This window comes from Thermobia domestica, chromosome 11, assembly GCF_964235325.1.
Source record: "Thermobia domestica chromosome 11, izTheDome1.hap1.1, whole genome shotgun sequence".
In the NCBI taxonomy this organism is placed as follows: Eukaryota; Metazoa; Arthropoda; class Insecta; order Zygentoma; family Lepismatidae; genus Thermobia; species Thermobia domestica.
In genome coordinates, this window is record NC_137464.1 from 175,398,616 (window position 1) to 175,412,609 (window position 13,994).

A 13,994-nucleotide genomic window follows, 5' to 3' on the forward strand; every position below is an offset into this window, starting at 1 on the left:
ATACTATAGCATTGAAGATTAACCCTATATAGAATACGGCATTGCGTTTTCTTTACTAAGGATTTTACTTGCTTTGGATTTCACTGTTAGCAGCGTGAACAAGTTATATGGCGTGTGACGTAGACATGGCACAATATTTATACCGGTGCGAAGCACTTTACAAGAAATATGATGTAAAGCTTTGTCTCTTCTCACTAGTAAATGGTGATATATATCTCACTTTGTTTCATATCACTTTTTGAGAAACACACTTTTAAAAATATATATAATTATCTCCCACTCTCCATTTCTACCACAAGAATGTTAGTCCGGAGAAAAACGAGGAAATACTTAAGTAAACTAGTTATGATCGCCCATGCTACTGCACTCATGCACAGAATATCAGTGTGTAACTAACGCACTATTCTTTATACACAAATTTTTGAATGGTTAGAGTTCCAAATAGCTGACGGACAACACGAACACAGACTTGCAGTGCTTTGATCTGCACTGTCTCGCGATTTAGCAACAACTCCCTGGTTGTCCCGCGTACTGTTTTATTTTTTTGCAGTTTCATTGTTTCTTTTAACTGCTGTGTTGGGCCAAACCAAAGTAGCCCGCTCCACTGGAATAGAGGTGAGGGTGCCTCCCTCACTTGCGAGTTTCCAGTGACCTATATATAAAAAAAAAACACACTTGTTCATGTTCTTTTTCACTTTGTCTATCACTTCAATAGCATCGTTGTCTGTCACTGTGTGTGTTAAATTGCTTAATAATTAAGCTTTAGTTTATTATTTGACACACACACACACACTATGCTGTATTTACACAAAATATTAATTTAAACACCAACATTGTTCAAACTATGTCACTTGACATGCTTACTTCAACACCTTGACAGCTGAAGCCATCTATCGGCGACACCAAGAAATGTTTGAACAAGTGACATTGAACATGGTGAATTATAGAAATAGATGCATTGAGGATTGTAATTTTGAATTACTTAATTACGTTAATAAAACAAATTAAATGAGTTATGCTAGATATAAACAAATTAAATGACTTTAAATAAGGTTGAAGTAGCCTGACACATTATAATAAACCTAGTAGAACTGATTGGAAGTTTGCTTCTCCCTTGCAGCAGTATTGCATTCTCTGCTAGATTTAAAAAAAAAAAAAAAAACTGAGGTATGTGTTGGTCTGCCTGCATACTTTCCATAACCATTACCAGGTCTTAAAACTGGTATTAGTACAAGCCAATTTGACAAAACAAAATATATATATCGAACTACATATGTTTAATACTACGGGAACACTCAGAAAGTTTATTTACATAACATAACACATATTATCATTCAATTCATATCAGCGGTGCAGACGATAACTATATTTTTACAGAGACATCTATCGGATGTCATGGAACCATCACAAACAACGTTCTAGACAGCTTCCCCTCTAGTTCAAGTGGACTCGTCAATAATTTTAAAATAGTCAACTTATCTTTCTTCGAGAATGTTCCGTTGGCAAAACGACGCTTTGGAAGTCGAACACGCTAAAAAGGGGCGTGTTTAAAAAAAAAATAGCACCTCTTTGTATGCAGGTTTCTCTCATAGACTTGCTAAAAATTATATGGTTTTTTAAGCATTGTCATCGCAGGAATTGTGTCTCGACGGTGCTAGTGTATGCTACTCCCTATAACAACACTAAGAAATTCAGCTAGCAACACACCTAAGCAAAATTTGAATCTCATAGGTTTTCTATCCTTATTCAGATGGTTATATTGGTTTCCAGAATCTACTCAACTTGGGTGTCCAACGCTCCGTCAGGTACACCTGCTTTCTTTGAGTTTTTTTTTTCTCTGGGAAGCTTTCTTTGCTTCTATCCATGCAAACTAGCATATCAAAATACAAAATTCACTATCTTCTTATATGTTAATATTAATTAATATCAAATTCTCATTGCTTCTCGCTTAAGTCCTGCCTTGTTGTTCATTACTATTCATTTACATAATACAATAAACCATAAATATACATAGAAATATTAATAAAAGTTATATGCTCCCGCTGATAATTATTTACATCTCAAAATTTTTTATATGCAAATACCTAATTAAACTAAAATATTATTCATAATTTCACGAAAAATTTAGATATGCAAATCGTCTTATAACACAGATAATGTGACGTTCACACAGTATTTATTTGGATTGTTATTCTTGCCAAAATTACATTTGTGAATTAATCTGATGAAAATTTAGCTGACATTTCTCCTTGTATCATGTTTGATTGTCAAGGCTGGATTTACATATTTCTAAGCCCTAGACCAAAGCACAATTCTTCGCCCTAGACCAAAGCACAATTCTTCGCCCCTCCCTAGCCCCTCAAAAAGATTATTTGAACGTCACTCATCTTTCCAGTGAGTCTGCTTGTAGATGTACACACACTTGATGCCATCTTTTTCTTTGCTTGTTTTTAAATGTTGCAGTGTTCGAGTTTCCGCCATGTCCAATGGGAAAAATAGCATGCCAAATTTTACAGTCAACTATAGTGAACTTCGTTGCTTTCCGAAAAGGGTACTTCTCCTTTTTTTTTAAAAAAAAAAAAAGTGCATTTCGATTTACGCATTTTAGTTGAAACAAAATTGGAACACTTCACTTATAATGTATGATTAACATGAGCTCAGCTCGTGCACTTTTTCAAAGAATGCCTGTTCCCTTGACTGATGAGAGACAACTATAACTCTGCACTCGAGTCTATTTGCTCGTTCCCTATGAAATCGGAAAGGGTGGTGTGAAAACTTACATGTCACAGCTTATTCTTCATTCCCTAATAACAAGATTCCAGCCAATGTCATTTATTATTATTATTATTATTATTATTTACTTTTAAGCTGATAATAAGAACAGAAATGGGACGGGAGTAAAATACGGGACCTTTGCTTATCCCGACTAAATTTACGGGGACGCGGGACATTCGAGTCCAAAATCGGGTCTCTCCCGTTTTTTACGGGACGTATAGCAGGCTTAAAGTTAGGGGGCCCGATACACTCATACTATAGTTTACTTGCACGCCTACCGCAAAATTTCAGGGACCAGGAAAACTTTATGGGCTTGCCCCCCGTGAATACGGGCCAGGTATGTTACTGAGTCCCTGTGGGAAATGACCTGTCGTGATTAAATTTTGCAAGTATATTCAACTACTTGAGACGAAAAACTTGATTTTATTCGTACATTTCTATGAAAGTATATTTCTGTGATATTTAGTACTTCTTTATTGTGATAAATTCTTTAAATTTTAGATATAGCAATTGGTATTTCATAATTTTAAAGGTTGCCCGAATATTGTAATTCACCATGGTCCTATGAGATTAAACAATCAACTTTATTTAACAAGTTGTGTTGTACTTACCGCTCTTGCGTCCTTTTTCGATCATTACTATGAATATACAAAATAACTTTGCACTTGACTTTCTCTAAGAAGTAGTATTATTGGACGGTGATTGATCAACAAGTTTGATATGAGTTGATGACGGATGGGAAATAAATTGCAGAATATCCGAAATTGAAGCTTGAAAATGTAATTGTCAATCCAGTATTCAATCATAATTTTTTTGCTTGCACTTCTACATTTTAGGTGATTGCTATAATATTTGCAATTCCATGCATACTTTTTAGTTTTGATTTCTGCACTTGATGTAAACAAACATTTGTGTTGAAATGCAGCAGTATTTGTAAAAACGGGGAACGTATGATTTAGCCGCAATGTTAGAGAAACTCGCTTCTAGGATGTTCAGGTTGAAGATCGCGAACGAGCCTCAATACAATAAGTGTCATTATGGCGGCCTGCGAGGAGATTTTGAGTTATCTGTGATTAATAGTGTTGTTAATATTTGTGACTAGATATATGTTTATAAAACTTAGTGTAAATTATAATAGCAATCCACGATGAGCAAGTACATGTACAGTACTCAAAATTTGACGGACAAGGAACTAAAAGACCAAGGCAACAGACTGTTTAGTCTTAGGAAATACGATGATGCTGTGTCCTGTTACACAAAGGCTATAGTAAATATTTATATTTTCTATCATAAATTATTAAGTAAAAATGCCGCAGAAGTGATTAGTGACATTAAGTGTATTTGTTTATAGAATATTCTTGCAGTGAAGTAGTCATATCGAAAGCGTGTCAAGTGCTACTTGTGATTTTAAGGCATAATTCTAATGTTTGTTTATAGTCGATAGTGATTCTACAGCGAAATTACCAAAAAATCATTACTCTTTCACAGATAAGTATAAAAACATGCATATATAAATCCGTGCAAAATTTAAATGTGTGTAGTGCAAAGGCTAGATTATGATCATCACTTCAGGTAGCAAAATTTGACCTTGATCCACAGCTTGCTTACGAGAAAGATTCGAGAATTTTTTAATACAAACAGGAAGTGTATTATGGTTATTGTGTTCATACACACAACTAGAGTTTGTCTCCCGTATATTTTCTGTTCCTTCAAGTGCTTGAATGAATTTTTCGTGCATGGGGAAAGTACAAGGGCAAATCAAAGAGGTTCTTTCGCATATTCAAATACTGACAAAAATGCACGACTGGACCGAAATTCGAATCCAGATCACCTTACCGTGCCAATGCGTTAGTGAAGTACAGAAAAAGGCTTAAGTTTAGAGTTGCCCCTCCAGTCTGAAGGTGCCCTTGGACTTTGCAACATACAAAAAACAGTGCTCAAAGTATTAAAAATTTTTACATTTTACTTGACTTCAGTACTTTGTGGGCTTCACAAAAATTTAAAAGGTTTTCTTCATTATTCTTGCGCATCCGTTACACCTGTTCGCCATATTTTACAAGCACCTTGCTGCTGAAACCTTCCGCGAATGCTTCCGCATCCGGCAAATAGTACTAACTTCCCCATATCTTTTCTTGCATTAAACGTAACTATCCTGCCGAACTTACATTCCTAAACTTCAAATTATCATTTCTTACATCATTTCTCTTGTAAATTTTCCTGATTTTTATAAAAAGCGGAGGGGTAAGTCTAAACTTAACCCCAGAAAAATCTCCCTTAATGAACATTTCACAATAATAGACACCATAATAGTGGCAAAAATATTGTATTATACGGGACATAATCTTCCCTTCTGTACACACAGGCATTCTTCTCTCCCCTCCAGATTTGGTAATCTCTTCATAATTATAGAGAATTATTTACAGTTCATACGTATTTGTCACAGATAATTACTGAAATTTGGAAATAAGTCTCTGATGAAGTACAGCAAATGGAAATCTCTGTCGTAGGATTATTAATGTCGTGAATCACCACACACCACAATTGCAAACTGAATTTTAAATTCTGCTTTCTTTTGTCTACAATAATTGTTTTTGATTCGTGTTCTAGGAAATATTGGACGGGTAAAAATAATCATGGACAATCAGTGATATAACCAGCAATACTTTGCAGAACTTCTTTCCTTCCCTTAAAAATTCGATCTCTTTCTGCTGTGAAAACTAACACACATAACATATATATTTTGCATTCCTCGACAGTATAAACACGTTCCCTAAAGATACTTTTATCCTTGACAAGTTTTTAGTTTAGCCACTTCATTCAGTGAATCTATTCCTAAGGAACTGGTTCCCTTTGAAATTTCTTAAATATCACGAGAAACCAGTTCATCCAGAATCGCATCGATCAGAAATCATCATGATAGTTCATAATGTAGGCTTAATGTTTCAGTAACTATTTTAAGTATCAAATGTTTAAAATATTAAATTTTGGTAATAGTTAAGAACAGCTACTTCTCATCTCCCGTGCACGAGGATACATCTTACTGTTGCACTACTTAAACACCCTAAGTACAAGGGCAAGAACTCAGTCTATTACCTACTTTTTAACATCCTAGATAGTCAATGAATAATTCCTGAAAGTATGGCGTTTCTCGTCCTTCCCTAAATGGGAAGTACGGCTCCTTAACTATAACCTAAATTTTTTACAACCATGCTAACTTCTTATCGTAACACGATTCTAAATTTATCAAAACTTGAAATATGCAATAATGACAGAAAATTCTACAGGAGTAACTATCACATTTCCCGACTGCAAAAGTGGACACACATTAGAGAATAAGAGAAAAGAAGCAAATTATCAAGACACGGAAACTAAATCAAAAACACACAAAAGACTATGAATGAAAAATCGAAATCACGTTGAACTATACGCATGAGATGGTCAAGCTCTCTTAACCTCTTGAACATTTTTTTTTTAAGTGCTAAAACTTATTTATACATATTTCTGGTCATTGGCGGTATGTATGGCCTATGAAGCTAGTCACGTATGAGGAATGACGTTCCTCGGTGAGCATATTATCCACAAAAGGGGAGGAAGTGGCCTGCAACCTATATCTCAGTTACCATCCCAATATTTGATTCGTGTGAATGAAGTTAGAAACCTCCTTAGGATGACTTACCTGTAAAAGCAGTTGCACCTTTTTGTTGTTCGAGTGTCCCCACTAGGAATTGAATCCAGCACCGCTTGCACCTAAGGCAATACTAAAAGTAATGTAAAGTTCGAACAGCTTATAAAATGATACGCTTGAAGAGGACAAACTCTCATATCTTAAAGTCAAGGAAACAATAATTTCTGAAAAATGTAACGTGATTAATCTAGTTCAGCTCCATGAAGCACTGATCTTACACCAAAAATGAACATTGGAAGAATTTCATATATATATCTGCAATTTAGGTTTAATTATCCGTTAAGCATCGCTAACGAACAATTGCTTTAAGCATGGTGGTCACTTGCGATTATAGCACACACGATTCATTTTGACACTTCACGTTGTGCACTGAACATAACTTATACCCTTTTCCCATACACTGTCACGTATATTAACCTGTAATAAACCGAATATATATATACATATGTAAACTGTTCCTGAATATACAAATATATGTAAAATACTTTACTTCATTGTCACACTTATGTTCAGAAGCTTGCAAATGCAAAAGTAAATCTACTCTCGATGGAATTTAGTATCTCCCCCAAATTCATCGATGGCTCAAGAGCTGGTCCAGTGACTTACAGTGAGTCGTTGTAAACAATCTCTTTTATGCGTAGACTCACCATCACTGTCGCGCCTGTTCCCTACCGACGCACCTCCTCGCTAACGCTCGGATCCCTTGCCGTTACTCGGTTGAATAGCATTCGTGCTTTTTAGTGGCCACTTAACACAGGTTGGTTTGTATTTTTATGCACTGTAGTTTTTATGTCACACGTCCACACTGTATTTATACTCATCACAATTACAAATAACAAACCGTACTCATTACTAAGTGAGCCATGGGCCGTCAGGAAAATACATTAACGCACAGTAGAAACAATCACGCGCTGGAAGTTCGCGCAGCCTTTTCAAAATAGCCACCAGGGGCAACCTGGGGAAGTGAAGGGCAGAGTGTGGTACTGTGCTGACTATATCAGCTCCATGAATGCCGAAGTAATAAAGTTTGGACCCTTTGTCTTCATATAAAGGCCTTGAGTCTTCATAATTTGTCCCAAAAGCGGTCGTCCTTTACTTTTTAGTGTAAGCGCACACTGAAATGTGCTAAATTTTCATATAGATATCTTTATATGATGATATTGATTTGTTGATTCTTTACTTTTTTTTTCTTTTATAAAGATATTTGAACGAAGATTACGATATCTCCCAGTATGGTAGCTTGATGCAAAATATATTGATTGTAATCGGAGCAATTGTAGTTCTTGGCACACACGATTCAACAGGGTTGGCAAAAACCATGGTTTTTATTAAAAAAACCAAAAAAAACTGTTTTTTTGTGGTTTAAACCAGGTTTTTATGGTTTAAATGATTTGCTCTATAAATTCATATCATATATGGACAGAAATAAGTTTGTTTCGCCTTGATGTTATTATGCAACAACCAGGTTATGCTGGAAGGGGTCACATAAGCTTAAAGCGGAATAAAAACCACTTCTCGAGTTACATCGGAGAGAAATTGTCCTCCATTTGAACTCAGAACCAGGACTAATTGGCCACAAATGCAATACGTCTGCCGACTCACGAAGGAATCCTGATAAAAAAAAAAAAAAAATTACGTTATACTGATCTTTACATGCTTCTTAATATAACTGTCAAGAGTCATTTCAGAAGGACAAAAAGATAAACAGTTGCACAAGTGAAACCATTACACAGAATTACATATGAACAATTTCAAAGTACTACGGAGTACAGAAGAACTAATTTAGTTCAAGTTAGTTAACAACGATTTTTATTGGTCCAAATTAAAGAAATACACCGACTTAATCTGCATATCAATAAGAAAAGGGAATAAAGATACGAATTATTTGAGTCCACTTTGGCTCAAACTCATTTATACATAAATAGATACCAAAGATACTTATTTCACTAAATGCCTCTCGTGGGGTCTGTATACGGGAGTGAAACGTGATAACCCACAAATGTGTGTTCATCAGGATTTTACAAACACTTACACTTTTACGAACATTTTTTGTTTTTTGGTTTAAACCAGTTGGTTTTTTTGAAAAAAACAGCTGGTTTAAACCATGTTTAAACCATGGTTTAAATCACCTTGGTTCAAACCAGCCAACCCTGCGGTTCAATGTTCCGATTCACTGCTTCGATTGCAAGTGATTTAAGTACGTGAAGAATCAAAACAAATCACAGTAGTCGGAGCAGTGCATGGAAACATTACCCAAGAGACAAGTAACCGATAAATTTATAAAATATGTCTCCTTTCATTTCTTTAACAGTTCATATGGAAAACAAAGGTATACAAACTCATACCTAACTAGAACTTCAATATTGAATACTGATGTTCCAGAAATCATTTTAATGTCCGTACGATAAGCCTGATAGTCATTACAACAATTAAACTTATTTCAACGAAAACAAAGCCATAATGATTTTTAAATCAAAACTAACCTTGTATCCGGTTTATTTATTTATTAGCTTCTTTGAGCAATTATGTGAAATGTTCAAAGATATGGAATTCAAGTCTAGATTGGATGAGTTACGTTCGGTATGAGCCGCTATTGGGTCACCGGAGAACCGAGTTGTCACGTATTCAGATTGGTCCTGAACTATAAGATGTAAGCAATCTTTATAAATCCTTGGACTATCTATTCAAATTTCTTCATGTCGTATTAGAACTATTTCCCGACTAGTTACGTCACCTACTTGTGTTACTTATTGTGACTCCTTTTACAGAGAGATTCAAGATGTAAGACCTACGTTCTTTAAATGTATCTTACTAGAACGTATATTCATTTCTGATCGCTTCCATTCAAATCCTTAGTTTTGTATTTGAAATCCGAGTTGTTTTTAATTTTTTTTTTCTCCCTTTAAATCTAGATTAAAAATAGCACATTAAGAACATTTTTCCTTTTAGTCAACCTGTGGCCAACCTTTTAGGTGAACGAATTTGTCCCGAGTTGTGGATTAAAATGTTCTTTGTAAAGCTTTATATTTATTTATTTTAAAAAAAGTAGCACTGTCGCGTGCACCACATGAAGGAGTTTAGTTTGTATGACGTGATATTTTCTCAATTATTGAAACCATAAGTGATAGTAAATTTATACCACTTCCAGTTTCAGAAGGGAGATTAAGGTGAAGATGGAATACATTTTTTAATTGATTACAGAAAATCAGTTCTTGCTATTTATCACCGCTTTTCATTCTATGCCAATCAACGTTAAAACCAGAAGTAGTTTATTTGTGCCAGTTCCGGTTTGTATAGAAGGTTAAAAGAGAGGATGAAATCTACTTCTAGAATGTTAAATTGGTTTCAAAAATCGCTGGAGATGTAATATATTCTTGGGACGCTTAATCGATGAGAGGAATTCGCTTCTCTGTATATGTTACCGTTTTTACTTTATAGATTAATTTTTTTATCATTTCCGGTATGAATATCAGCCTCGAAGTCGAAATTGTTTCTTAACTTTTGATCCTATATTTGCTAACAAAATTTGGTCAAGATTGATCAAATAATTTTTTGTCTCCCGGATGGACTGATAGGGTTAATATATAAGGGAGTTTTGGTAACCTATATCCTTTAAAAACATATAAGCGATTGTAGGTGCGCACGAAATCTTCCTAGTTTCTATAATTTGGAATTCAGTTTTTTTATCTGTTTTAGTGTTAAGAAAATTGTATTTCATGATATATAGAGTGGACAATTTATATTGATACGCCCTTGTAGCTAACTTTTAAACTGATAAATACAAAACGCTGAACTTTCGTACCATACAAATATCGACAGGGGGTCATTGTTTGACATGCATCAAAATACAACCAGGTTAGCTGGTTGCCAACCCAAAATGAAGTTGTAATTTTCAAATAGCAGTACGTCAGGTTAATTAATATTTTAAATCCATATATTAAATGAAAACTTACAATAGTACAAACTAGGGACGCTACAGTATCACAAACATCTTAACACAAGCAAAATTTTAACGGTCGCACAAGAATAACAATGTGAAACCATACAGATAATTCTGTGTTTGGCCTTACGTATAAAAAAGGGGAGGACACATAAATTCGCAGTTAAGTTATCAACAGGCAAACAAAGAGAGCAGTTGTTAGGATCTTGCTGATTGACTGAGTTAAAGGGTCTTCTGACTTTGAGGAGAGTGAAGTGTGCTGAATATTTGTATATCCATAAAACAGTGATATGCAGGGCGGGTTATATTGATGGAACACATTTAAAATACATCTTTGCAGCATGTTGAACACAACCTTTATTACTAACGATGTGGAATACATTTCCAAAGGACTAGAGTTCCACACTGTGTTCATTGTTTGAAGATTGTATTCTTTAGGGGGGCATCACCTTGAGTATAATATTCTTTGGCCGTAACAATTATGTTCAGCGTAGTTTGGCTCAGGGTTTCGGCAGGGATCGCTACTATCTCCCTTCGGATGCTATTCTTCAGTTTATTGATGGTAATGGGATTTGTGGTGTAAACCTTTTCATTTAGACAACCGCACAGGAAATAGTCCAGTGGAGTTAGATCGGGGGATTTGGGTGGCCAACCTATGTAACCGAATCCGGAGATGAGGCGTCCCGGGAAGTGTCATCGAAAGGTGACACTTCTGCAGGATGACTGGTGGCAACGTTTTGCTGCATCCATATGTCTCTTAGAGCAATCCGTCTCATTTCGGGAATAAAAAATGTTCGTAACGTTGTGTTGTATCGCTCAATGGTGAATGTAACGGTGTCATTAGATTCGTTCTATATATATAGTGCAATAGCGTTTCATGCAACAGTTGCGGATTTCATCTAGCTCAGAATCGACAATTTTGTTTGTGAACATAACCACTAAGGTGCAAATGAGCTTCGGCAGACCTGATAAGGTGCTGCACAGTCATCGCCTTTGCCGATTAGCTAATCACAGAGTGTGGTCCATTGAATCTCATCTTCGTCGAAAAATTTAAACATCACCTGAAGCTTATATGTATAAAATTGTAAATCCTTATAAAGGATTCGCCGCACTGGTACATGGAATATGCACTTGAAGACACAATTTCCGAGTTGACTTCTTTGGAATTTGGTCCATGCATTGGTCACACGTTCAATATTTATTGCACTACGCGACGATCGAAGTTTCCCGGGAGATCATTTTTTGTTCGCGTTTGCAGTCTCACGAACGTTGTGAACAGCACTCATTATGACCTTTCGGGATAGTGCTACCTATTTTTTAAACTGTTGTTTGAAACAACGTTGTGCTGTGATGGAGCTTCCGCTACTAAGAAAACGCCTAGATGACGTACAGAATTTCAACCGCGGTCCACATCACGATAATTCTCTACAGCAATGAAAGAAACGTGTATCAATAACTTCTATCCTTACACTTCCTTGTAAGCTATATCAGAAACATGTAAGGAATATTGACGTGTGGGAAATTTGGTACGTGTTTGGAAGTTTTTACTTTATTTCTGTCCCTAGTGGAATATTCTAGATCTGGAAGAATGTGAAACATTCCAGAGTATTTTACATTGTTTTTCCTTTCAAAATATTCTCGAACTGTCTGGATTAAACCGTGGCCTATAGTATAAAAGCAATCTTGGTGCAGTGGGTTCAGTAGTTTACAGACTGGGGAAGAATGTGTCACTACTGTACCTGCAACACTGGTTTGCTAGTCTCTGTGTTACATAATTAGTTTTACTTGTTCTTTTTAATAGTTTTCAGGAATTGCATAATGTAGACAGATCCTTAACACACCTTCTGATGCACTGAGACATAACTGTTGCCAATTCAGTGTTAACTTACGAAAACTACGATTTCCGTAGTTACCCCTTTCAGAGGCCTCATCTAATTGGTAATCGGTGGAAATTAACAATTTTTTTTTTCCGCTCCATAGTTTCTAACCTACTCCAACTAAGCAAACTGTAAATTAACATTAATACGTTTGAGTTATGAGTCAATTTACGTGTTGTAAAAAAATTTATTTACACCTTCGGTTACATCTGGGTACACCGTATGGTTCCTAGTGTACTTCAATCGTTGCTTCCTAGTTTAAAAATATACGATGTCCGACAATAAAGTAATGAGAATTTTTTTATCAACTGATGCTGGCAACCCTGCAGACTGAAACCGCCGTAAGCGTGTGACCTTGGGACTGCTCCACTAGCACAGCACGTGGCACTCACGAAATATTATGCATTGTAGAGTTAGAGGTTGGAGAGTGCGGTCGTGTATTGGACCCCTGTCACAACAATGGAAGCACGTAGCTCTTCGCAATCTCCTGTGTGAAACTTGGTGAGGCTGCCGCGGTAACGTACCAGAAGCTTCAGCAGGCCTTTGGAAATTAAGTGTTATCAATGGATCAGTGGGTGATCCACAACAACACAAACGGAAGAGAACACAGACAGGGTGAGGGAACTTGCGCGAGCGGTTAGACGATTAATCGTAAAAATGATGCGAATGAACTGAACATGAATCATGAAACAGTGCGTCTGATATTAACTGAAAATTTTGGGAATGCGAAAAGTGTGTACCAAACTGGTTCCGAAAAATCTCACACAGCAACAAAAAGATGACCGGAGAACTGTGGCGGCAGATTTGTTGGACCAAGTAGAATCTAATCCGAATTTACTGAACAGAATTATCGCTCGTGATGAAAGTTGGTGTTTTCAATATGACCCCAAAACGAAACGTCAAATTGCGCAGTGGTGTTCGAAAGATTTCACTACGACCAAAGAAAGCCCGCATGTCGAAGTCCAAGATGAAATGCATGCTAGTGTTGTTTTCTGACTCCAGGAAAATTGTCCATAAAGAGTGGGTACCTGCAGGGCAGACAGTAAATCAACATTTCTACATAGAAATTCTCGAAAGACTTCGAAGATGCGTCCGTCGTGTTCGTCCAGAGATTGCTGACACCTGGATCCTCCATCATAATAATGCACCAGCCCGTACTGCATTGTCTGTTCGGCAGTATTTGGCATCAAAATTCATTACAGTGCTACCACACCCTCCTTATTCACCGGACATCGCACCGTGTGACTTTTTTCTGTTCCCAAAGGTGAAAGCAGTTCTTAAAGGACACCATTTTGAAGTAGAAACAGACATTCAAACAGCTGTAACACGGTCATTGGCAAGCATCCCAAAAGATGACTTCCAGAGATGCTACCAACAATGGAAACGCCGATGGAGTGTGTGCAGGCACAAGGGGAGTACTTTGAAGGTGATAACATTGTGGTTGGTTAAAAATGTAAGCGAAGTTGTTTTTTCAAACAATTCTCATTACTTTATTGTCAGCCCTTGTATGCATGAGTAAGGCTTCATTTTGGTATAACCATTATTTGTGTATCTCTTCCGGTTCAAAAGTTCTACTATCTGAAACTCCGCGTTATGATGTAAAGGGCACTTTTCCTTTTTTTTTCTTCCATTTCCTCATTTATTTAGGATATTATAGACATTTTGATTTTTATGTAACGTGCATATGTAGAATTTAAATGTACTCACTTTAAATTAA

General features: G+C 36.2%; 2 protein-coding genes across 4 annotated transcripts in view; one reads left to right on the top strand and one right to left on the bottom strand.

Moving 5' to 3' along the window:
• The window catches only part of LOC145664567 (F-box/WD repeat-containing protein 10-like), a 187,607-nt gene extending 183,891 nt beyond the window's left edge, over nt 1-3,716 (bottom strand). For 2 of the 3 annotated variants that reach the window (XM_081731346.1, XM_081731344.1), the window contains exon 1: nt 3,387-3,714. Coding sequence is in view for 2 of the 3 variants with exons in the window: in XM_081731344.1 (XP_081587470.1) it covers nt 3,387-3,411 (25 nt within the window). In the remaining variant the exon portion in view is untranslated. Of the gene's footprint in view, nt 1-3,386 lie in introns of all 3 variants that reach the window. The other variant, XM_081731345.1, reaches the window with a different exon arrangement.
• Nucleotides 3,717-3,729: 13 nt separating this feature from the next.
• The window catches only part of STUB1 (STIP1 homology and U-box containing protein 1), a 74,928-nt gene continuing 64,663 nt past the window's right edge, over nt 3,730-13,994 (top strand). The window contains exon 1 of the mRNA XM_081731347.1: nt 3,730-4,042. Within this exon, the coding sequence (XP_081587473.1) occupies nt 3,923-4,042 (120 nt within the window). The 5' untranslated portion in view covers nt 3,730-3,922. The remainder of the gene's footprint in view (nt 4,043-13,994) is intronic.